The sequence below is a fragment of the Chaetodon auriga genome, chromosome 19 (genome assembly GCF_051107435.1).
Source record: "Chaetodon auriga isolate fChaAug3 chromosome 19, fChaAug3.hap1, whole genome shotgun sequence".
Lineage (NCBI taxonomy): Eukaryota > Metazoa > Chordata > Actinopteri > Chaetodontiformes > Chaetodontidae > Chaetodon > Chaetodon auriga.
In genome coordinates this window covers 164,098-189,568 of record NC_135092.1, presented here as the reverse complement: position 1 = coordinate 189,568, position 25,471 = coordinate 164,098, and the positions used below count along the sequence as shown (strand labels likewise).

The 25,471-nt window shown below is 44.5% G+C and overlaps 1 protein-coding gene across 1 annotated transcript in view; it reads left to right on the top strand.

Moving 5' to 3' along the window:
• Positions 1-25,471, top strand: part of megf10 (multiple EGF-like-domains 10) — a 143,352-nt gene that overhangs the window by 98,576 nt on the left and 19,305 nt on the right. Inside the window, exon 14 of the mRNA XM_076757431.1 lies at positions 17,456-17,602. Coding sequence (XP_076613546.1) covers positions 17,456-17,602 — 147 coding nt within the window. The remainder of the gene's footprint in view (positions 1-17,455; positions 17,603-25,471) is intronic.

The window sequence follows — 25,471 nt, the reverse complement described above, 5'->3', positions numbered from 1 at the left end:
GTTACCCCCGTAATTCCTTCTTCAAAAACAGTGGTGAAGAACGGCAGGAACAAATGCCAATTGCAGCCGAAATGAGTTTCCTCTGCAGTGTGGCTGGGCTCAGCCTTAGCGATAAGGTGAGGAGCTCGGACATCTGGGAGGAGCTCGGAGTAGAGCCGCTGCTTCTCCCAGATTGACCAGTTGAAGTGGTTTGGGCATCTGGTGAGGATGCCTCCTGGACCTCTCCCCAGGGAGGTGAATCAGAATCAAAATCAAAATCAGAAAAAGCTTTATTGCCAAGTACGATTTTACACATATGAGGAATTTGTTTTGGTGTATGACGCATCTACTAAAAATAAGCTATTAAAGAAGTACAAAATATAATAATAATATAAATATATATACGCAAGTCTGTTTTGTTTTTTTTTTCCGGAAACACAGTCTATTTTTTCAGAAGGAAGTCCAAGCTGAGTTTTAATGTAGTGCATAGAGTTGTGTCTATGTCAATGTGACAAGATGAGGAAGAGGTGGAGTGTGAAGAGTGTCGGGGGGGGTTCCGGGCCTTGTTGATAGGGCTGACAGCAGACGGGAAAAAACTGTTCTTGTGGCATGAGGTTTTGGTCCTGATGGACCGCAGCATCCTGCCAGAGGGGAGTGTCTCAAAGAGTCTCAAAGGGTGAGAGGGATCAGCCACAATCTTTCCTGCACGCCTCAGGGTCCTGGGGGTGTACAGGTCCTGAAGAGACGGGAGATTGCAGTCAATCCCCTTCTCTGCTGACCGAATAGCACACTGCAGTCTGCCCTTGTCCTTGGCGGTGGCAGCAGCATACCAGATGGTGATGGGGGAGGTGAGGATGGACTCATTGATGGCTGTGTAGAAGTGCACCATCATTGTCTTTGGCAGGCTGAATTTCTTCAGCTGCCGTAGGAAGTACATCCTCTGCTATGCTTTCTTGATGAGGGAGCTGATGTTCGGCTCCCACTTTAGGTCCTGGGAGATGATAGTTCCCAGGAAGCGGAAAGACTCCACAGTGTCAATAGTGGAGTCACAGAGGGTGATGGGGACAGGTGAGGCTGAGTTCTTCCTGTAGTCCACAACCATCTCCACTGTCTTTAGAGCGTTGAGCTCTAGGTTGTTCTGGTTGCACCAGGTCATCAGATGGTCAATGTCCCACCTGTAGGCGGACTCGTCATCATCAGAGATGAGTCCGATGAGGATGGTGTCGTCCGCAAACTTCAGGAGCTTGACAGACTGGTGACTGGAGGTGCAGCTGTTTGTGTACAGGGAGAAGAGCAGAGGAGAAAGAACGCAGCCCTGGGGGGATCCGGTGCTGATGGTCTTAGCATCGGAGATGTGTTTCCCCAGCTTTACGCACTGTTTCCTGTCAGACAGGAAGTCTGTAATCCACCTGCAGGTGGAGTCAGGCACGCTCAGCTGGGAGAGCTTCTCCTGAAGCAGAGTTGGGATAATGGTGTTGAAGGCAGAGCTGAAATCCACAAACAGGATTTAGCGTAGATTCCTGTGGAGTCTAGGTGCTGGAGGATGAAGTGGAGGGCCAAGTTGACTGCATTGTCTACAGACCTGTTGGCTCTGTAGGCAAACTGCAGGGTGTCCAGGAGAGGGTCAGTGATGTCTCTGAGGTGTGAGAGCACAAGGCACTCAAAGGACTTCATGACCACAGAGGTCAGGGTGATGGGTCTGAAGTCGTTAAGTCCTGTGGTCCTTGGCTTCTTGGGAACAGGGATGATGGTTGAAGACTTGAAGCAGGCTGGCACGTGACGTGTCTCCAGTGAGGTGTTAAAAATGTCTGTGAACACTGGAGACAGTTGATCAGCGCAGTGCTTCAAGGCAGATGAGGAGACAGAATCCGGTCCAGCTGCTTTCCAGGGCTTCTGTCTCCTGAAGAGTTTGTTGACGTCCCTCTCATGGATGGAAAGAGTCGTCACTGAGGTAGGTGGGGAGGGGGAGGGGGGGACCTTTAATGTGGGCATTGGTGGAGGTGACTGGAGCTGTTGGGAGGTGTCGTGGGGGATGGTTGCAGGACTGTCCCTTTGTCTTTCAAAGCGGCAGTAGAACTCATTCAGGTCGTTCGCTAAGCATCGATCGTTGATGGAGTGGGGAGCTTTAGGCTTGTAGTTGGTGATCTGCCTGAGCCTTTTCCAGACAGACGCAGAGTCGTTAGCTGAGAACTGGTGTTGGAGCTTCTCAGAGTACAGTCATGAGAGCTGTGTCCCAATTCAGGGGCTGCATCCTTCGGAGGATGGATTTGAAGGCCGCTTACGTCATAACGCTGCGCGAAGGCTGTCCCAATTCGTCCAAATTCGAAGGATCCTCCAAATGCAGCCGACAAATGCGTCCTCCTTTTCCCTGTATTTGGAGGATGTGTCGCTACTATCCTTCACGGCCTCCCATATCCCAAGATGCTTTGCGCACCGATTGTTTTTTTTAATAATGGCGACCTGTTGATATGAGGAGCTCAGTTAACAGTTAGCCTTATTAAAACTCTTCACTTACAAATGTTACAAGCTCGCATGTCAACTAATATCTTATTTTGGGTGAATACTCGATTGTGATTGGCTGCAGGGTCTCTGTTAAAAAGTGTTGTAGGACAACTATAAAAAAGTTCCGGTAAATAGCCTGATTGTTCTAAATTATTGCGCTGGCTCAAACGCTAGTTGGTAACCGTGGCAACAGAAACTCAGAACATACGTTATTTCACAGTTTATTTATCACAATGGCAAGACAGTAGACAACATGAGTGATTTTATAGTTTCCTTTAACCACATTTAATGATCAGAGTGAATCGTGGATAATATTTCTTGCAATAAAAATGATTTAGGAAACAATCTGTGGACTTTGAGTCTTTGAAACAAAATTTGGCATCATCCTCTGGACACACACAAGCGGTAAGAGGTGCACTTGCCCTCTGAAACGATACTTTGTATCACGTAACATAACGTTAAGCAATCATGTCACTTCCCTCCACTGATAAGGTCTAATATAACAGTTGCGCCGACCGAGCTGCAGGTTCTGTGGCCAGAGCCGGTTACCTTGGCAACGCGTCACAACGAGCGATATTAAATAGTCCACTCAGCCGCGTCTTGTGAAAAACTTATGATGTTAACGGTAAAAAAACAACTTTAACGTATTAATAATTGATTTCATATTTATTTCTTTCGTAAGGGATCATGGTATAAGCGGGATAATGCTCTTCGAGGTGTCCATTATCAGAAATGAATGGACGACGCGGAGGCGTGAACCGTCCGACGCGAAGCTGTGAAGATATTCACATCAGGTGAATTTGTAAGTTGTATAATAGGCTACATTTCGCGCCTCTTACAAGGGATAGGAGCTGTACGGGCGCATCTCTGCACCCCGTACGTGTGTTTTTCCCGGGTTAGGTGGGAAGAAGTTATGAAGTCGTGACGCAATCAGGACACGCTCCGAAGGCTAGACCGTCTCATTTACCGATAGTTGATGGGGCCGACGGAGGATCCTCTGCAGGACCCAGCCTCCAGAGACCGCGTAGGCTGGGTCCTCCGAAGGATGCAGCCCCTGAATGGGACACACCTTTAGCCTCTTTCACCACCTCTGTCTTTGTCCCCACTCCTGAAGGCCTCTTCCTTTGCCAACCTTAGCTGTCTGAGTTTGGCTGTGAACCAGGGTTTGTGTTGCGGCTGCCACCGTTTTTGGGGTGTGTTTGTGTGTGTTTGTGTATGTGTGCTTGTGTCTTGCATGTGTGTGACTGGTTGCAGGTGAAGGGGTGTGGAAACCAGACTCCTCCTCCTAACTAGCCGCTGCCCAATCGCCTGCAAGCTGTCATTTCCTGCCGGCTACAAGAGTCGTCTCAGCCTGGCAGTCTGTGGCTGGCATCTTTGGTGACCAGTCCTCAGCACAGGAGAGACCCATTTGTTGTGACAGAGTTGTCAGAGTTCGACTTTTGATATTGTTTTGGCAACCAGACTCGAACTGAGCTAGGCTTAGATGTGGACTGATTTGCACATTCACTTAGTCATATTGTTTGTTAGTTACACTAGGATTAGGGGTGCTATTTCGTTTTGTATTTTGGTTCTTGTTTTTTTTTTTTTCATCAGAACTGTAGGCCTCATTTAGGAGGGTTTTATTTCCATTTTGTTTTGAGTGTGGTTTAGGCAAGCTCCTCCTTTTGAAGAGTTGCCTTTTGGTTAGCATTACTTAAGCTCTTCCTTTTGAAGAGTTCTCCTTTAGTTAGCTTTACTTAAGCTCTCATTTTTGGAGAGTTCTCTTTTGGTTTTGATTATTTCATTAATTTGAAAAGCACCCAAATTGTTCTTTTCGTTGTCTTGGCCTTTTGCCTTTTGTGTATTAAAACAGTTTGAAACACTTTGATTTAAATAAATAATTACTTTTCCATCCATCGGTTGTTTTTTGTTACTTCCCTACCCCCTAGTGAGCTGGGTTGTAACAGTTTGTCATTGTTGTAACTCACCCTGGTGCATGATGGAACACAGCAGTCCTCACAGAAGCTGATGTAGGACGTCACAGGCTCCGTATACTCATCCAGACTGTTGCTAGCAGTCCTGAACACATCCCAGTCAGTAGAGTCCAAACACGCCTGGAGATCCTCCACAGCCTCGCTGGTCCACTTCCTTGATGTCCTCACTACAGGTTTGCAGAGCTTTAGTTTCTGCCTGTACGCAGGAATCAGGTGTACCATGACGTGGTCAGAGTGGCTCAGTGCAGCACAGGGGACGCCGTGATAAGCATCCCTGACTGTGGTGTAACAGTGATCCAGAATATTCTCCTCTCTGGTCAGGCATTTAATGTCTGTATTTAGGAAGTTTGTGGGTGACGTTACCTTTGTTAAAGTCAGCAAGGACAATAACTAAAGGGTCCGGGTTGGTCCGCTCCACACACAGTATCTGGTCGGTGAGCATACGCTGTGCATCCTGCACGTTGGCCTGAAGCGGGATGTAAATGCCGACCATAATGAATGAAGCGAACTCATGGTGTGAATAAAAAGGCTTACAGTTAATGATGAAAGATTCCAGGTCAGGAGAACAGTGATGCTGGATCACTGTCACGTCGTTGCACCAATCACTGTTGATGTCGAAACAGATTCCTCCACCTTTAGTTTTGCCGGAAAGTTCCGTGTCTCTGTCTGCGCGGTGGAGTTGGAAGCCAGCCAGCTGCAGCGCAGAGTCCGGTATTAATCCACAGAGCCACATCTCGATGAAGCACAAAACTGCAGATGAAGAAAAGTCCCTGTTTTTACCCAACAGCAGTTGCAATTCCTCCAGTTTGTTGGGCAGTGAACGCACGTTAGAGAGAAATATTCCCGGTAACGCTGTGCATAATCCACGCTGGCGAAGGCGCACAAGCACACCGGCCCGTTTTCCTCTCCTCCGGCATTTCACTGCGTGAGCAAAGGTGAGCGCACCTTTGACCAGGATGTCCAAAATTTCCAGTGTTGGGAGCAGAAATTTAGGAAATAAATCCTCTGGTGTTGCTCCCCTGATGTTCATGAGCTCTTCTCTGGTGAAAGAGCTCCGGGTACTATCACAAAAAACAGGTTTAAAACACAAAACAAAACAAAACAACCTGCACCAACACACAGAGGCAGCTGTCTGCAGCACCATCATGATCATGGTTTATAGGTGTTCAGGTGTTCAGGGCATGTCCCTCAGGGGGGAGACCTTGGTGCTGACCCAGGACGCACTGGAGGGATTATGTCTCTTGGCTGAGTTGGGAACATCTGGAGATCCCTCACTCCCTCAAACTCACAGTACTAACTGTTTTATGCTTCAAGTCCTGTGGGTTTATTCTGAACTTGGAAAATCTGTCTTTAGCTTTTGCAGACCAATCACATGAAATTATCTACAGCATATTCCCAAGATTAGCAGTCCCACTACTACTGTTTTATTCAAGATGATGGTCTCAGACCACTTCACCTCAGTGTACAATTGTTTTCAGCACTGTGTCCTATTTATATTTTTTAAAAACTGATACGTCTCTATCTTTCAAAGCTTGAATAAAGGTTTTGAATTTGAATTGAACTGAATAAAACGCACAAATGTACAAGTTACATGTAACAAATGTACAAGTTACATTTGTGCATTACTTTAGGTTTTATTACAATCATATAATTAATAACACAGCATATAGTCGCATCACAGCAGCATGAAATACTTATTTGCAACTACAGAAAGACATGACCTTTAGAAAAGGAGAAAATTAGATTTTTTTTATGTCATATTTTGAAAATGTCTTTTTTTTTAACATGAAATAAGTATGTTTTTCATCATTAAAGTAAGCCTGTATGATATATAAGAATAGCAAAGGTAATTAAATAATCTCCTAGTCTAAGTCTAAGTCTCCTAGTCTCCTAGTCTAAGTCTAAGTCTAGGAGGCTCTCCCAGGAGAGCCTCCTAGACTTAAGCCTGGTTTACGCTTCTGCGTCGCGTCGACGCCGTACCTACGCCGTCGACGCAGACCCCTATGCGGACCCTACGCCGTAGCCTGACGCGCACCTCCAAAAAATCCTGACTACGCGTCGCATCGACGCATAGTGACGTGAACGTCGAGGACTGTGATTGGTCCGTTCAGAGCGTAATTTTCGGTTCAGTCGCAGCCCTATGGTCGCAGCACAACAACACCGCCATTTTCAAAGTTTCTGTGGTGAGAGCTACAAAAAAAAATGGACCAAGCCGAAGAAAGAATTATCGAGGAGGTACGCAAGTACGACCACCGCTACAACTCCTCTTCGCGGCAACAAGAGCCCCCCAAAACCATACAAAGACACAGCCACACCCCCCTAGCGGCTTGGTGGTGAATTGCGGAGCAACGCGTTCCCTCGACGCAGAACTATGAATGCTCAGTGACGGTGTAGGGTGTACGCCGTAGGTACGGCGTCGCCGCAACGCAGAAGCGTAAACCAGGCTTTAGACTTAACATCGGGAAGCACTGTGCCGTATGGAGATTGTGCTTCTGAAGGTGTTTACATTTTCCTCAGTAGCAAGGCTGCTGGATGTAGGCTTTGAACTCTGAAGGACTTCCAAAAGCTTCCTCCTATGTCTTGCACTTTGAGCTTGCAGCTTTGAGTGTACACAGCCACATTTCCTACATTTTTTTGTTTGAATGAATCCAAGTATTAATTTGGTCCTTGAAATTTTTACACTGGTTTAAGAAGTACTGTGTGTTGTGAAATGGAAAGAATTTTGTTGGTGTTTCTTTAGCCTTCTCTAGAACTTCTGGATTCAAAGATGGCTTCATACTCCTTTCCATTTGTTCACTTCTGTGAAGTATAGATGTGCTTTTTGGCTTGGACACTCTCTACCATTCTTTTTGGAAACCAGCATGCTCCTTATTTTGACCACTGCTGATCTGAGTGCCATCCTCTTTGCACTTTGAGTGGTCATCAGACCAGAAAAGCGCAGTCCATTTACCATTCCTCCTGCACTCTAACCTCATACTCCAACCATTCTGGCAGATGTACAAGAGCTGAGATTGGTATCTTAAAGGGGTTGTCATGCCTCTTGAAATTAGCTCTCAAATTATGTGTCAACTTGGCCAATATCCTTGAGACATGGGACCCACACTCACGTTCGGTCTGTCCAATTTCTGCCAACTGGTCCAACATCCCAACCAAGGCATGCACCTTCAAACCAAAATTCCGGAAAGCCTTAGTGTCACCACTCTGATGTTGGGTTTATTCAAAAACTGAACAATGTGCTTTAATGACAGTTGAATAATGTTGGCCCATCAATTGGTTGGTTTCATTGAAAAAAAAAATTGTTGGTGTGGGTCCACAATATGTTCGCTTATGATTGGGTGGTGATGGATACCATACAGATGTGAGGAGCTGTCTAGGTCCAGTTTGCCATTGGTAATGATGACAAGGATGTTTCCAGCTTTGTTGACCTAAGTAATAATGCTCAGGGGCTCTGCGACTGTGATACACTTGTGTGCGGTGGCTATCAGGTGAGCTTGTCTGGTGTGAATCCTGATGAAGGTTGTATCCTCATTGCTGTTGTTATTTGGTGACAGGTTCAATTAATAGGTTGTTGCTGCAGACAGTGACTCTGACGAAACAATGTCATCGTTCAGCCTCCCTTTGCAATCTGGCAGGAAAGTTTCATGAACTTTAGGTGTAGGAAGGCTGATCGATGGGCTCTACGTGTCACACATTACCTTGGGCAAGGTACTGAACTACTACTATAGTACTACTGATCCCCAAAATTGCTCCCGATGCTGTGCCATTGGTGTCCGAGTGTGTGAATGGTTAATGCTCATAATGAGCAGGTGGCGTAGCTACTAACATACGAAAGGTGTGTGAATGGATGTATGCAGACTTGTGTTGTAAAAGTGATTAGAAAAGTGTTATATAAATACAATGCATTTATCATATACACACCTCCAGACTGAGGAAACAGGCAGGAAGCATCACTGCAGACTCCTCATATCCTCCCCTCTGGTAAGCACTACAAATCACTGAATGCCAAAACAACCAGACACATAAACAGTTTCTTCCCACAGCTGTCACCCTGATGAACACTTAGCAAGTCATATAGTGGCACTAAGCCTTTGTCACTATCAACATAAACACCTGCACATTGTAGAAAATCGAAGTCAAATTCCTTGTACATGCAATCATACTTGGCCAATACAGCCTATTCTGATTCTGATTTCACAGTTTCAAGATTTTTCCTCTGTCTTTATGGACAGCATGCCAGACTTGCAACATGCATACAGCCTCCTCAAAGGGGCCATTAGACCAGCTCCACTGAGCCCCTCACTGCTTCTGCCATAAACTGACAAATGAGGAAATAAGAGGGAGGAGAGGACAAGGAGGGGTTATAGATTTAAGAACTATACAGAAGGACAGCAGATCTGAGTTTCCTGCTGAAAAAAGGCATAGCACTTTTCTAAGATAGTGAATTTAGGGACTTGGGGTGTGTTGATATATTACACTAAACCCATATTCAAAGTAGTATATGTAATTATAGGTACCATATATTTTATAGTCGTTATTTGTAAAATGCATATGATCAAGCTTTTTTCAGTTCATCGACAGTTAGTTGTCTACCCAATGTATAGTCCCACGTGCACATACATGCATATGGGCACACATACATATGTGGGAGTGGCTGTGGCTCAGGTGATAGAGCGGTCATCCATTTATCAATGGGTCAGTGGTTTGATCCCTGGCCTAAGGAGTTTACATGTCTACATGCAAGGTATTGAACACCAAATTGCTCCCCATGCTGTGCCATCAGTGTGTGGTTGAAAGCTCATAATGAGCAGGTGCCCAAGCTACCATCATATGAATGAGTGCGTGATTGGGTGAATTGCATACTTGTGTTGCAAAAGCTCTTTGAGTGTTTGTCAGACTAGAAAAGTGCAATATAAATACAGTTTCCATTTACCATTTACATACTACATACAACCCCAATTTAACAAAAAAAAGAAAAAAAAAAAACATTATGCCATGCTATTGGCAGCCTATTACAGTAACTGCAGTCGTAACATCTTAGTTTTTTGTTATTTTTAATGTGGTCACATTTTTTCTGTGTGTTAAACTTAGAATTTGAATGGACTCTGCAAGCTGAAATGCTGACTGGACTACTTTTCATTTTTCTGGCACTTTTAACTATTGCAGCAGTTCATCATGCCAATGGTAGTATTGTTTACCCTTGTGACTAGCTACTAGCGCTATCTGGACCCACAGTACCACTTCAAATCTCAGATGAGTGGAGACACTGAGGATGCAGGGCCATACGGAAAGCAAGGATGAGGAAATATAAACCATTAATTTCATAGCCAGCTTTCAGACAGTATGGGCTGACAGAGAGGGTAGGACGAATGGTAAGAAGAAAGGAGGGGGGAGTTCAGTGTTTATGAATAATTGCAATCCTGGACATGTGGCTATGAATGAGCATTTCTGTAGCCCGGACATCAAACTGTTAGCAGTGAGTCTGCATCCATATCATATTACCTGATGAGAGAGTTCAGATGGGTCGCCTTAATATCTCACATCATGAAAGTCTTGAAGAGTTTGGCCCATCTCGGACCTCAGGTGGCCTGGACCCAGTTTGCCTACTGCCCCAAGGTTGGTGTTGAAGGTGCCATCATCTACCTGCTTCGGCAAGCCCACTCTCACCTGGACAAAGCTGGCAGCATTGTGAAGATCATTTTCTTTGATTTCTCCAGTGCCTTTAACACAATCCAGCCTATGCTGCTGTGAGAGAAGCTCCAGGAGATACAGGTAGACAACTCCACATTTTCCTGGACTGACAGCCTGACGAACAAACCTGGGTTTGTGAGACTGAGAGGATGTGTTTGAGGGGGTGATCAGCAGCACAGGAGCATTGCAGGGGACTATACTCTCACCTTTCCTCTTTACACTGTACATCTTAGACTTCTAGTGCAATTCACAGTCCTGTCATCTGTAGATATTATCTGATGACTATGCAGTTGTTGGGTGTGTTAGTGCTTGAAAAGAGTACAGGGAACTGGTGGACCACTTTGTGGCATGGTATGGAAATAACCACCTCCTCCTAAATGTGACCAAGAAGATGGTTGTGGACTTTAGGGGGACCAGGGGTAATTCCATCCCAGGATGGAAACACTATTTCCATCCAGTGCCTGAACTGGAAGTGTAACACTGAGGCTGTCTACAGGAAGGGACAGGGTAGACTTTGGTAGATTTTATTATGGGGTTCCATATATTCCATGTCCAAGACTGGTTTAAATCCTTCAAAATTGTAATAAAGGGTGTTGGTCAGTTTTTCCTGAGGGAGTATTCTCAGCATTTTCTTCTACCAGTTTTTCAGTGCAGGGATGTCTTTCGAAATCCAGAATTTGAGAATAGTCTTTCTCACTATATATGAGTATTCCAATAAATTTAGCTTTGTGGGTGCTTCTTGCACGATTGTAAGCACTGAATCCTGGCCATTCATGTGTGTGTGTGTGTGTGTGTGTGTGTGTGTGTGTGTGTGTGTCTGTGTGTGTCTGTGTCTGTGTCAGTGCTTAACAAATTTATTAGACCACCTGTCATAAAAACGAGAAAACATAAATATTTTGAAAATCTTTCAAAAACTTGTTTAAGACTAAAAATGTTATTGTTATTTATTTGGCAAATAACAAACTGAAATGACTAAATAGTCCTTTTTCCACACATAATAACCAAAAAACATAATATTTTGTTTTTATGTACTGTACTTTTACAGTCTCTTTTGTTATTGAGTTCCAAATAGTTTCTAGCTGTTCCCACAGACTTGCTTTAGATATATAGTGGTCTCTGCACAGCTTTGAAGTATGCTTGGGGTCATTGTCTTGTTGGTATATGAATCCATGCCCAATCAGATTCAGTCCAGAAGGGATTCCATGATGCATTAAGTTGTTGTGGTAGACAGTCTTGTTCATGATACCGTCGATTTTTCTAATTTGCCCATGCCGTTTCCACAAATGGAACCCCATACCATAATGGAATCTCCACCGTGTTTCACTGTGGGTGCAATGCATCTGGCATCAAAACGTTCCCCAGTTTTTCTGCGGACATGACACGACAATGCTGACCGAAGAGTTCAAACTTGGACTCGTCCATCCAGAGAACCTTCTTCCCATCATCAACAGTCCAGTGTTTGTGCTCCCTGGCAAATCTGAGCAATTTCTGAATGTTTGCAACCTCAACAATGGCTTCTTAGCAGCTTATCTTCCCTTTAAGTCTTGTTCCGTCAGTCATCTGCTTATGGTCATTCTGGAGACTTCCTCAGACTCTGATCTAGAAGCATTCATCTCTGCCTGAAGATCAGCAGTGGTCTTCCTTCTGTCTCTAGTACTTAAAATCTTGAGGTGTCTGACATCTGCTTCAGTTAACTTTCGTTTGCTGCCTCTTCCTTGGCGCATTTAGTAAGTACCAGTCTCGGCAATTGACTCCAAAGCATACTTGACCACACTGTGAGAACACTGTATGTCTTTCCCTATTTGTCTCAGAGACCATCCAGCATCATGAAGTGCTTTAATGCAGACTCTTTCATTTTCATTGAGCTCTCGACGTTTTACCATTCTGAACAGGAATAAGGAATTTCAAACTGAATTCACCTTTTGATACCCAAATGTGAGCCGGCTCACTGGGCTTCTCTGAGAAGCCAGAAATTAATCAAGCATAACATAACATAACATAATGTAACGCACCTAGAAAATGTAAAGCCTAATTTACCCAGAGCAGAGATGTTTTGTGTTAGTTAAAACATGTGGCAACGGTGTATGTTAAGACAAGACATTAGCTGAGTTGATTTCCTAAAATTATTTTGTAGAGCTGTTTGTGTTAAGGAAGCACAGTTAGTTGTTAGTTAGTTGGTATGCTTGCATGGGACTTGCTCCTTTTAGTAGGATCAGTCGGGTCCACTGTTGTGTCTTCTCCATTAGGGGAGAAGCGCTGTAATGTTCAAGTTGACGGCGTTCATGAGCCATGCTATGGAAAAATGTTAATAATTTATCCCTCATCGTTGTCTTTTTGTTTCTGTTTAAGTTTGTTTTGGGTATGGTCTTAAGCTTTGAAGAACAGACTATTGTTACATATGATGAATGAAACACAGATAATATTCATATCCAGAATGTAAGGGGGTTAGGTAAAGTAGCTAAACTGAAACAGGTCATATATAGACTTAAACAATTGAAAGCATCAATTGCCTTTTTACAAGAAACCCATCTACTTTCTAGTGACCTACTGAAAATACAAAGAAGGTGGCCAGGTCAGGTCTATTCAACATCATATGTATCTAACCCAAGGGAGGTAATAACTTTAATCCACAAATCTATTCCAATTAAAGTCCAGATCCATTGGAAATTAATAGAACCTTTGCTAATTTCTTTCAAACATTATACAGTTCAGAAGCCGCTGGGGATACCAGTCATCAAACTACTTTTTTAGATAATACTCAAATCCCTAGTTTCTCCGATGAAGCCAGAAAGCAACTAGATTCCTCATTGTCTGTAGAAGAAGTGTTGAAGGCTATATTGACTATGGAAAATGGGAAAACAGCTGGACCGGACAGTCTACCTATTGATATATATAAAGCCTTCAAAGTGAAATTAGTACAACCCCTTGTGGTTGATGGTTGATGGTTGTCATCAACGTCCTCCCCATGTGGCTGCCAGTCTGTCACCTCAGCCCTGCAGTGTCTCGTATGTCTCTGACCATCTCCTCGCTGTCCTTGTGGTCGTAGGCTGACTCTTCACCAGAGGCACATAACGGGGAGTGAGGTGCACAAGGTTGTGGTCTGACCTGCCCAGAGGGGGGAGGGGGGAGCAGCTGTATGCATCCTTGACGTTAGCATATAGCAAGTCCAGGGTTCTCTCCTCTCTTGTAGGACAGCTGAAATTGGGCAGTGTTGTTGCCATGGTGACATGGTTGAAGTCACCCGAGATAGCGATGAATGCACTCGGGTGTTGAGTTTGCAGACGGGCCACGGCGAAGTGAATGACGTCACATGCCAACATTGGGTTGGCAGAGGGGGGGATGTAAACAGCTATGATAATAGCATGTGTAAACTCCATGGGCAAATAATATGGCCTGAGCCCAACAGCCAGCAGTTCAATGTCCGGGCAGCAGATACCTTCCTTGATGGTAATGTGACCAGGATTACAGGTCGTTGACTAGAACGGCGAGCCCCCCTCCTTTACGCTTACCACTCTCGATGAAATCCTGGTTGGTCCAAACAGTCTGAAAGCCACTGAAGGAGACGTTATCGTCGGGTATGTCCTGATGCAATCATTTCTCAGAAAAACAAATCAGACTGCACTCCCGGTACTCCCTCTGACTCCTGGCGAGTGCTGTTAGCTCGTCTGCCTTATTTGCCAGCGACCTCACGTTGCCCATGATGAGAGAGGGGATACACGGCTTATATCTCTTCTTCTCAATAATCCTCTGTTGTCTTGACCCAGCTCTTTTCCTCCTCTGTTTCGGTCCTCCCCTGCATCCTCTGTGCGTTTTCCTCCAGATTTCAGCCGGGATCTCTAATGTTCTGGCCACCAAGCTGGCCGGCCTCAGCACGATCAGCTGATCTCTGGCGTAAACAATGCGCTGCACATTGGTGCTGTGTCCCAGTGAGAGTAGCAATTCCAAAGTGAGAAAAAAAAACAGAACTCTCTCGGCCAACATGTTTGGAGAGGGCACAGCTTTAAAATGACGGTGATGTTGTCGCAAATTATTATTGACAGTGTTGCTAACGATTCACAATTTGTGGGATGTGTGAAAAGTAATGGAAATGCGTGACTGTCCCACACAAAGCGGGACATCTGGTCACCCTAATCATCAAAACATTATTTTGACACCTCAGTCAGATGCTACAAGATACACACAGAGAGATGTCAAAGCTTCAGAGACGGAGAGAATTTAAGGTAGTTGGTCATGTTCTGATTTAGAATCCTTGTCTTTAAACCAGTTTTTCTCAAAATTCTGCTCCAAAAATCCTACTGATCAGAAGAGTTTGAGTGATCATAACACTTGATGCAAACCAGATATAAAAATAATGAAAATAAATTGAAAAGAGCTTGAAATAAGCTCTAGGTGATATTAAAATCTCCAAATGGTAAAATTTCAACATGTGAACTCTAGAATATTATTCTCCACTATTGACTAGCTACTCAATATTAAACTGTGAAGAACTTGCATTGTTCTTCAATAACAAAACATCTTCAATTACAGCCAGCATTGCTGCTTTTGTAAACACAGATGACCTTGGCAAATCCTGTAAAAAAAGATGTAACCATGGTAAAAATTTTCCTGTATTACTTTAACTGAGCTCTGAAAGACATTTTTACTGAAGATTCTAAATACATCTGTGCAAACATGCACCTTCCCCAATACCTTCAAAATGGCTGTTGTAAAGCCCTTACTAAAGAAACCCAGCCTATATGGTAATGCAGTCACTAACTACAGGGCAATTTTCAACGTTCCATTCATCAATTAACCCCTTTCTTAAAGAAAGTAACATCCTGAAGGAATGACAGTCAGGCTTCAGCACATACCACAGCAATAAAACTGCTGTTACTAAAATATCTCAATTCTTACTTCTTTTCCTCTTAGACCCAAGTGCAGCATTTGCTACTATTGACCATATCTCAATCAATCATCTTGAATTGTTGATTATTCTTTCTGACTGTGTGTTGAACAGGTTTAAAACATACACTCACGAGCCATTTAATTAGGTACACCTGTTCAATTGCTTGTTAACACAAGTAGCAAAACAGCCAATCCCATGGCAGCAACTCAATGCATTGAGGTCAGGCATGTAGATGTGGCCAAGACAACTTGCTGAAGTTCAAACCGAGCATCAGAGTGGGGAAGAAAGGGGATTTAAGTGACCTTCAACATGGCAGATGGGCTTTTGTTGGTGCCAGACGGGCTGGTCTGAGTATTTCAGAAACAGCTGATCTAGTGAGATTTTCATGTACAACCATTATATGTCTTGAGCGGCAGTTGTTTGGACGAAAATGCCTTCTTGATGTCAGAGGTCAGAGGAGAATGGGCAGACTGGTTCAAGACGATAGATAGGCAACAGTAACCCAAATAACCGCATGTTACAACCAAGGTATGCAGAATACCATCTCCGAATGCATAACACGTCAAACCTTAAAGCAGATGGTCTACAGCAGCAGAAGACCACACCGGGTGCCACTCCTGTCAGCTAAGAACAGGAAACTGTGGCTACAATTCACACAGGCTCTCCAGAATTGGACAATTGAAGATTGGAAAAACCATGCCTTGTCTGATGAGTCTCGATTTCAGCAGCAACATTCAGATGGTAGGGTCAGAATCTGAGTATTGTTGCTGACCATGTCCATCCCTTTCTGACCATAGTGTACCCATCTTCTAATGGCTACTTCCCGCAGGATAATGCACCATGTCACAAAGTTTGGGCCAGTTCATTATGGAGGAACTATGGAGGTACTACAAATTTGCTGAAGAAGAAACTCGATGTTGGAGACATCTTTACTTGTACTGCAAAATGGAATTTCGTAGAGCTAGTTTTACCTACTTTATATTTGTTTTCAGTCCAATGGTTCCCAACTGAGGACCTGGCCACTTCCAAAAGTCACACACACACACACACACACACACACACACAGGCACACACACACACAAATTATTTTATGCAAATAAATTTATATTTATTTATCAGAATCAGAAATACTTTATTGATCCCTGAGGGGAAATTGTTTAAATTTATCTACCTGAAATAAAATAAAGAAGAAGAAGAAGAAGAAGAAGAAGAAGAACAACAACAACAACAACAACAACAACAACAACAACGTGACTCAATTACACCTGCTTTGGTGCAAATGAAAGTAACAACAGGTGCAATGGAGAGGAAAGAGCAATCCAACCCCCAAAAAAGGAATCATTTTGCAAGTGGTGGCCACAGACAATTGCTCTCTCCTTATGCTTCCTGACTGATTTTACTCTAGTTTTGAATTCTGTTTGTGTCCTTGTCAGTACTGATAGCCTTACGCAGTGCCTGCAGCCCAGTCAGGTTGCACAGGTAGTCCAGCTCCTCCAGGATGGCAGATCCATACGTGTGGTCACAAGAAGGTTTGCTGTGTCTCCCAGCACAGTCTCAAGAGCATGGAAGAGATACCAGGAGACAGGCCATTACACAAGGAGAGCTGGCCAGGGCTGTAGAAGGGCATCAAGCAACAGCAGGACCAGCATCTGCTCCTTTGTGCAAGGAGGAACAGGAGGTGCACTGGCAGAGCCCTACAAAATGACCTCTAGCAGGCTACTGGTGTACATGACCTTGCGCTGGTGCAGTGGGCCCTGGGTTCTTCCTGGTGCAATGCCCAGCCTCATGTGGCCACAGTCTGTAGGCAGTTCATGGATGACGAAGGCATTGATGCCATTGACTGGCCTTCACATTCCCCTGACCTAAATCAAATTGAGTACATATGGAACTTTATGTAATGGTGCATCCAATGCCACCAAGTACTGCCAGAGACTGCCCAGGAGCTCACCAATACCCTGATCCAAGTCTGGGAGGAGATCCCCCAGGACACCATCTGTCATCTTATCAGGAGCATGCTGAGACATTGTCGGGAGTGCATGCAGGCACTACGGAGTCACATTATGAGTAGCTGTGATGAAATTCATGCAAACTGGATCAGCCTGTGATTTCAGTTTTTTACTTATCCGTGTGATTTTGAATCCTGCCCTCAGTGGGTTGATGATTTTGGTTTCCATTGACCATTTTGTTCTTGACAAATTAAACAATGTACAGCAGTAAAGATTTTCAACTTGAATAATTTGTTCATCATGATCTGTCATGATGATAGATATATTCATTTTCTTAATTTTAATTTATTGTTTGTAGAGGAAACTTTTCTGCATTAATCAGGAGTGTACTTGGTTTAGACTTGCATGCGTTTACTCTAAAAATATGCTAAAATTTGTTTTTATTTGTGTGTTGGCGGCTGTGTGTTTGTGTGTGAGAGCAGGTATCCACTGTGACAGTGTGTGTGCAGAGGGCCGCTGGGGCCCAAACTGCTCCCTCTCCTGTAACTGTAAGAACGGAGCCTCCTGCTCTCCAGATGAAGGAACCTGTGAGTGTGCTCCAGGATACAGAGGTGCCACCTGTCAGAGGAGTAAGTCCCACATCCGTATCAAAGAGTTATTCATCACTCCTATTAGTAATAATAACAATGTACTCTTAGCAAGTTAATAGCTTAGATCTGGGAACACAGTGGCATAGCTAAAAAGAACATAAACATGAGCAGTCAGCAAAACAGTTCACTGCAATATGGATGCACATCTCTCACTAACCATCAAGTATTCAGCCAAGCTAAACTATGAATATCATTTTATATTTGAAAATGTATAAAAGGAAACGTGTGAGCACCAGTTTGAATGAGCCTGATGCAGCTGATAAAATTGATAATAGTAATGTTATTTATAATTTATAGGTGCAATGCTTAAGTTTGTCAGTAGAGAAGATACTGGCTGATCAGACAGTACAAGCACAGACTCAGTTGATCCAAATGGAGCCTCAGCCAGTTCTTTGTTTTGTTTTGTTTTTGGTGCAAAAATGAAACACGAATGACTTCACATATGCAACAATGATAGAAATGTGGATAAAATCTACAGGGACACACAAAGAACTTGACATGAAATGTACAGTGTGGAAAGTATTCACACCCCTTCACTTTCCCCACATTTTGTTATGTTTTAGCCTTTTTCCAGATTGGATTCAATACCTTTTTTTAGTCTCATCAATCTGCACACAATACCCCAAATGAAAAAGTTTTTTTTTGTTTGAATTTTTGCACATTGATTAAAACTAAAAAACTGAAATATCGCATGTACATAAGTATTCACACCCTTTGCCTCTCTACAGATCCTCTCAAGCTCTGTCAGGTTAGATGGGGAGCATTGCTGCGCAGCTATTTTCAGGTCTCTCCAGAGATGTTCATTTGGGTTCAAGTCTGGGCTCTGGCTGGGCCGCTCAAGGAAATTCACAGACTTGTCCCAAAACCACTCCTTTGTTGTCTTGGCCATGTGCTTAGGGTCGTTGTCCTGTTGGAAGGTAAACCTTCACCCCAGACTGAGGTCCTGAGCACTCTGGAGCAGGTTTTCATCAAGGATCTCTCTGTACTTTGCTCTGTTCATCTTTTCCTTGATCCTGACTGGTCTCCCAGTTCCTGCCACTGAAGAACATCCCCACAGTATGATGCTGCCACCACCATGCTTCACCGTAGGGATGGTATTAACCAGGTGATGAGATGTGCCTGGTTTCCTCCAGACGTGACGCTTGGCATTCAGGCCAAAGAGTTCAATCTTGGTTTCATCAGACCAGAGAATCTTGTTTTTCATGGTTTGAAAGTCATTTAGGTGTCTTTTGGCAAACTCCAAGCTGACTGTCATGTGCCTTTTACTCAGTAGAGGCTTCCGTCTGGCCGCTCATAAAGGCCTGATTGGTGGAGTGCTGCAGAGATGGTTGTCCTTCTGGTACATTCTCCCATCTCCACAGAGGAACGTTGAAGCTCTGTCAGAGTTACCATCAGGTTCTTGGTCACCTTCTTGGCCATGGCCCTTCTCCCCCGATTGGTCAGATTGGCCGAATGGCCAGCTCCAGGAAGAGTTCTTCCATTTACGAATGATGGAGACCACTGTGCTCTTCGGGACCTTCAATGCTGTGGAAATTTTTTTGTACCCTTCCCCAGATCTGTGCCTCGATATAATCCTGTCTCAGAGGTCTACAGACAATTGGCTTGGTTGGTTGGTCAACAGTGGGACCTTATATAGACAGGCGTGTGCCGAGGCCAGGGATCTTGTATTTAGTCTTTTATTTGGTATAATATATATCAATAGGGAATATAAAAAACTGTTATTAATGACAACTTAAGTAGTCAACAAACAAACAGCACATATGTGTTGAGATGCCTCATGAAAATGACAATCTAAAATACATCACATTTGCCAAAACCTAAGGTATGGACTGGTTGAGATGATATATAGCACTCTTACAAAAATGACAAAATTGCTTTGGTACTCACATGTTTATTTCTTTTGTTTGCATTGGAACAACACAAAAAAAGCAGAGAAAAAAAGCCAAAACTGATATCATTCTACACAAAACTCTAAAAATGGACTGGACAAAATTATTGGCACCCTCAACTTAATATTTGGTACCACATCCTTTGGAACAAAAAAAACCAAATAAAATCAATTGCTTCCTGTAACCATCAATGAGTTTCTTACACCTCTCTACTGGAATTTTGGACCACTCTTCTTTCATTGTCTTCCTGGAAGACCCATGACCTTTGACAGAGACCCAGCTTTCTAACACTGGGCCCTACATTGCGCCCCAAATTTCTTTGGTAGTGTTCAGATTTCATGATGCCATGCACACAGTCAAGGCATCTGGTGCCAGAAGCAGCAAAGCAACACCAAAACATCTGTGAACCTCCACCATGTTTGATCATAGAGACTGTGTTCTTTTCTTTGAAGGCCTCATTTCATTTTCTGTAAACAGTACTATAATGTGCTTTACCAAAAAGCTGTACTTTGGTCTCATCTGTCCACAGGACATTCTCCCAGAAAGATTTTGGCTTCCTCAGTTAAGTTTTGTCAAACTCCAGTCTGGCTTTTTTATGTCTCTGTGTCAGCAGTGGGGTCCTACCATAGCGTCCGTTTTCATTCAGATGGCGTTGGATAGTGTGAGCTGACACTGTTGTACCCTGTGTCTGCAGGTCAGCTTGAATGTGTTTGGAAGTGGATCGAGGTTCTTTATCTGCCATTTGAACAACCCTCAGTTGCAATCTTTCATCAGTTTTTCTCTTCCGTCCACTTCCAGGGAGGTTAGCTACAGTGCCATGGGCTGTAAACTTCTTGATGATGTTGCGCATAGTGGGCACAGGAACATTTAGATCTCTGGAGATGGACTTGTAGCCTTGAGATTGTCCATGCTTTTCCACAATTGTGGTTCTCAAATCCTCTGACAATTCTTTGCTCTTCTTTCTTTTCTCCATGCTCACTGCGGTACACACAGACACACAACACAAAGGTTGAGTCAACTTCTCTCCATTTTAACTGGCTGCAAGTGTGATTTCTATATTGCCAGCACCTGTTAATTGCCACAGGTGAGTTTAATTACAAATTAAAGGAGCATCACTGAAATACAATGATTTCTTACAATTTTGAAAAGGTGCCAACAATTTTGTCCAGTCAATTTTTGGAGTTCTATGTAGAATGATGTCAGATTTGGCTTTTTTTCTCTGCTTTTTTGTGTTGTTCCAATGCAAACAAAAGAAATAAACATATGGATACAAAAGCATTTGTAATTTGAACAATTATTTGGGAGAAGTGGTGCATTACTGATAGTAGTGCAGGGGTGCCAATGTTTTTGGCCATGACTGTATATACAGTACTGTGCAAAAGGCAGGTAAAAGGCAGTTTTAGGCAGGTGTGGAAAAAAATGCTGTAAACTAAGAATGCTTTCAAAAATTTTAATAATAGGCTATTTTTATTCATTTACAAAATACAAAGTGAGTGAACATAAGACAATTTTAAATCAAATCAACACTTGCTGTTGCTACCCTTTGCCTTCAAACTAGCATCAATTCCTATTGGTAAACTTGCACAAAGCCAGGGATTTTGTGGGATTATAGTCAGGTGTATGATGAACCAAGTATACCAAACAGGTGCTGATGATCAATTTCACATATAGGTTGAAACACAGTAATTAACTGAAACAGAAACAGCTGTGTATGAGGCATAAAACTGGGTGAGGAACAGCCAAACTCTGCTACCAAGGTAAGGTTGCGGAAGACTCCTTCCAGGTTTCATATCACAGGTCATACACCATGGCAAGATTGAGCACAGCAACAAGACACAAGGTAGTTATACTGCATTAGCAAAGTCTCCCCCAGACAAAGATTTCAGAGCAGACTGGGTTTTCAAGATGTGCTGTTCAAGCTCTTTTGAAGAAGCACAAAGTAACAGGCAACGTGGAGGATCATAGACTCATCAAAAACACATCAAGCTTATATTCCTTTGAAATTAGAAGGTGTCCAGCAGTGCCATCAGCTCAGAACTGGCAGAAACCATCTACTGTCTGGAGAAGTCTTGCCAGAAGTGATCTTCATGGAAGAGTTGCAGCCAGAAAAAAAAAACATATCTCCGACATGGAAACAAGACCAAGTGACTTAACTATGCACAGAAAAAATAGGAACTGGGGTGCAGAAAAATGGCAGCAGGTGCTGTGGACTGAGGAGTCGAAATTTGAAATACTTGGCTGTCGCAGAGGGCAGCTTGTTTTCCTGAATGGCTGGAGAGCGGTACAATAATGAATGTCTGCAGACAACAGTGAGGCATGGTGGAAGTTCCTTCAAATACAAATAGCCTCCCACTAGGTTCATTACCTGGAGATGGGTGTTGACGGAGGGCCTCCAGTACCTCTTGCTCTATGGAGAAGCAAGCAGTGGCGATGAGACACTGGCTAGACAGGATGGTGTCAGGTTCAGAGGGTTCCCCCTCCTTGACAAACTGGCGCGACAAGGCATCAGCCTTAACATTTTTTGATCCTGGGCAGTAGGAAAGAGAATCAAGAGAAGAAAAGCGCCCACCTTGCTTGTCTGGAATTGAGACGCTTAGCCATCTTGATGTAGTCCAGGTTCTTATGGTCTGTCCAGACCAGGAATGGTTTCTCCACCCCTTCCAGCCAGTGTCTCCACTCCTCCAGCACCATGTTGACAACCGTTCCTGATTGCTGACATCGTAATTTCTCTCTGTGGGAGACAGATGGTGAGAGAAGAAGGCACCGGGGTGCAGTTTATCATCACTAGGGGAGTGCTGGGAGTGAACTGCACCCACTCCTACATCAGAGGCATCTACCTTAACCACAAACTGCAGCTGAAGATCGGGCGTGGCTAGGATTGGGGCAGAGGTGAAGGTCATCTTAAGTCTACAGAAGGCCGCCTCTGCAGCAGCCGACCAGGAAAAGGGGGCCTTGGGGGAAGTAAGAGTAGTTAGTGGCGCAGCAAAAGAACTATGCATATGAATCTCCTAGAAAAGTTTGCAAAACCCTGGAATTTCTGTAGCTCCTTCCAGGTTGTGGGCTGGGGCCACTCCAGCACTGCTTTGACTTTGTCAGAGTCCATCTCCACCGAAAGTGGACAACACGAACCCCAAGAACGACACTGAGTCCCGGTGGAACTCGCATTTCTCTGCTTCAACATATGATTGATTCTCCAAGAGGCACTGCAGAACCTGCCTCACGTGTCGCACATGCTCCTGGGGAGACTTGGAAAAAATCAGAATATCATCCAAGTACACAAAAGCAAAGTTATTAACCATGTCCCGCAGCACATCGTTCACTAGGGCCTGAAAAACAGCAGGAGCGTTAGTCAAGCCAAAAGGCATTACAAGATATTCGTAGTGGCCACTGTGTGTATTAAAGGCTGTCTTCCATTCATCTCCTTCTCGTATGCGCACCAGGTGATAGGCGTTGCGGAGGTCTTGTTTGGAAAAGATGTTGGCTCCCCGCAAGTTTTCAAACGCTGAAGAAATCAGTGGCAATGGGTAATGGTTTTTAATGGTGATGTCATTTAGGCCCCGGTAATCTATGCAGGGTAGAAGAGAGCTATTCTTCTTTTCCACAAAGAAGAATCCTTGCGCCTGCTGGAGAAGAGGATGGCTGAATTATGCCTGCAGAGAGAGACTCATCAATGTACCTGTTCATGGCCTCTGTTTCAGGGGCGGTAAGAGAGTAGAGTCTACCCTTCGGTGGTGATGTTCCAGGCAGCAGCTCGATAGCACAATCGTATGGACAGTGGGGAGGAAGAGTGGTGGCATGTGATTTGCTGAATACAGGCTTGAGATCCAAATATTCGGCTGGAACTGCTGACAGGTCCGGACATTCCTCCATAGGCCCCAGGGTGGCACCTGGTGACAGGGCTGACGAGACATTTCGACAGACAAAACGAGCTCCACCCAACTATGTTGTTGCTGGCCTAGTCAATTTGGGGCTTATGTTTAACCAGCCAGGGATAGCCCAATATTATGGGGACTTGGGGAGTATCAATCAGATGCAGGGAAATTTCTTCACAATGATTGCCAGAAATCAGAAGGGTGACAGGCTCAGTGATGTATTTTACCTTGGTAAGAGGTTGACCATTGAGAGTGTGGCTTGCATGGTTTGGGGTAGCCTTAGGGTACGGACACCCAGCTGTCTAAACAGCGCGGTGTCAATCATGCTTTCATCTGCCCCAGAGTCAATAAGCATGGCCACCTCCAACCGCTGGTCTCTCCACTGGAGGGTGGCGGTTAGGAGCAAACGTTTGGTGGGAGATTCCGAGAAGGTGAGGACACTCACCAGTAACTCCCTCTCTACTAGTGAGTGTTGACTTTTAACGGGCAGGATGCGACGTAATGTCCAGACTGTCCGCAGTACAGGCAGGAGTCGGTGGTGATGCGCCGTTGTCGTTCCGCTGGGGACAGGGGGTCCACCTGCATGGGTTCTAGATCTGAGGAGCTAGGAACTGGCTCCGCTGCCGGTGATCTGTGGAGACATAACTGAGAGCACCCAGCTAGCCTCTCCCTCTGCCTCTGTGTTAGCCTGCTATCAATGCAAATTGCCAAGTCAATTAGTGAATCTAGTGTGGCAGGCAGTTCACGGGTGGCTAGCTCATCCTTTACAGTGTCAGTGAGACCGTTCAAAATGGCATCGTACTGGGCATCCTCATTCGAAGAGCACTTAGCAGCTAATCTGCGAAAATCAATGGCGTAATCAGAAACTGACCTCCTCCCCTGGCGTGCCTGAAGAAGAGCTTGTGCTGCCTCTCTGCCACTGACAGACCTGTCAAACACCTTCTTCGTCTCCTGAGTGAAAACCTCCAAGGAGGCGCAGACAAGTGAATCAGCTTCCCACACCGAAGTTCCCCACTCTCCCATCCAAGAGAGTGATTATGCAGGCAACCCGGGAGTGATCGGATGGGAAGGTGGATGGTGCAGTTCAAATACAAGGGAGCACTGGGATAAAAAAGAATGGCAAAGGCCGGGCTCACCACTGTAGTGACTGGGAGGAGGCAAATGTGGCTCATGGCTAGGGTGTGGCGCTGGTGGAGCAGGCGGCAGTGCTGGTGAAGGAGTGGTCTGGCTGGGTGGAGCTATGAACTGAAACTGCTGTAGCCGGGTGGAGAGGTGCTCAACGCTGTTGGAGAGAGCTTGCAGATGTTGTGTTACCGTCTCCATCTCCTTCTGTTGCACGTTGAGAGCAGAGCCCAGCTTATCCACCAGCGCACAGAGGTGTTGGAATTCTGCTGGATCTATTTCTGGCCAGATTGTTCTGTCACAAACCAGAGAGCATCCACACGCAGAGTCACCAGGCAGAGACACATATAAGGTGAAAACAGCAAGTTTACTGGGTCCTTTAAGCAGAGCAGAATACAGTCTGTAGCTAGGGTCGATACCAGAAAGCAGGTTGATCAGGCAGAGGTACAGAATCGGCAGGCAAAAACACGAAGCCAGTCAAAAATCCAAAAAAGGCAGAACAAGAGAACAGGTGGGATACGAGGCAGGCATAAGCACTAACAACGATCTGGCAGAGAACAAAGGGACACTGACTGGTATGAATACTGAGGTACAAATGAGCAGATGAGAAACAGGAGTGTGGTGGCAGAGCAGGCTGGTCACAGATTGGCTGACAGTCAATGCAGGGGGAGTACAGTAGGGTGTGGGCAGAGGAGGGATGAGCGAGTGCACTACTATCTGTGTCTGTATCTGTATCTGTTCAACCATCTAAATTATCTGTATCCGTACCTGTACTCTGAGTGGGCAGGTTCTAAACTGGAAATGGGTGGAGCTTAAATCAGTACATTATTTTAAGTCTGCAATTGATATGGATTGATCAGAAGTTGCTATATTTATTGTTTATTTGAAAACTATTTACAGAACAGCCTCAAAATTGAGATTCAAATCAATGTGGAATTCCGACGACATGAACTATTTACCTAAGT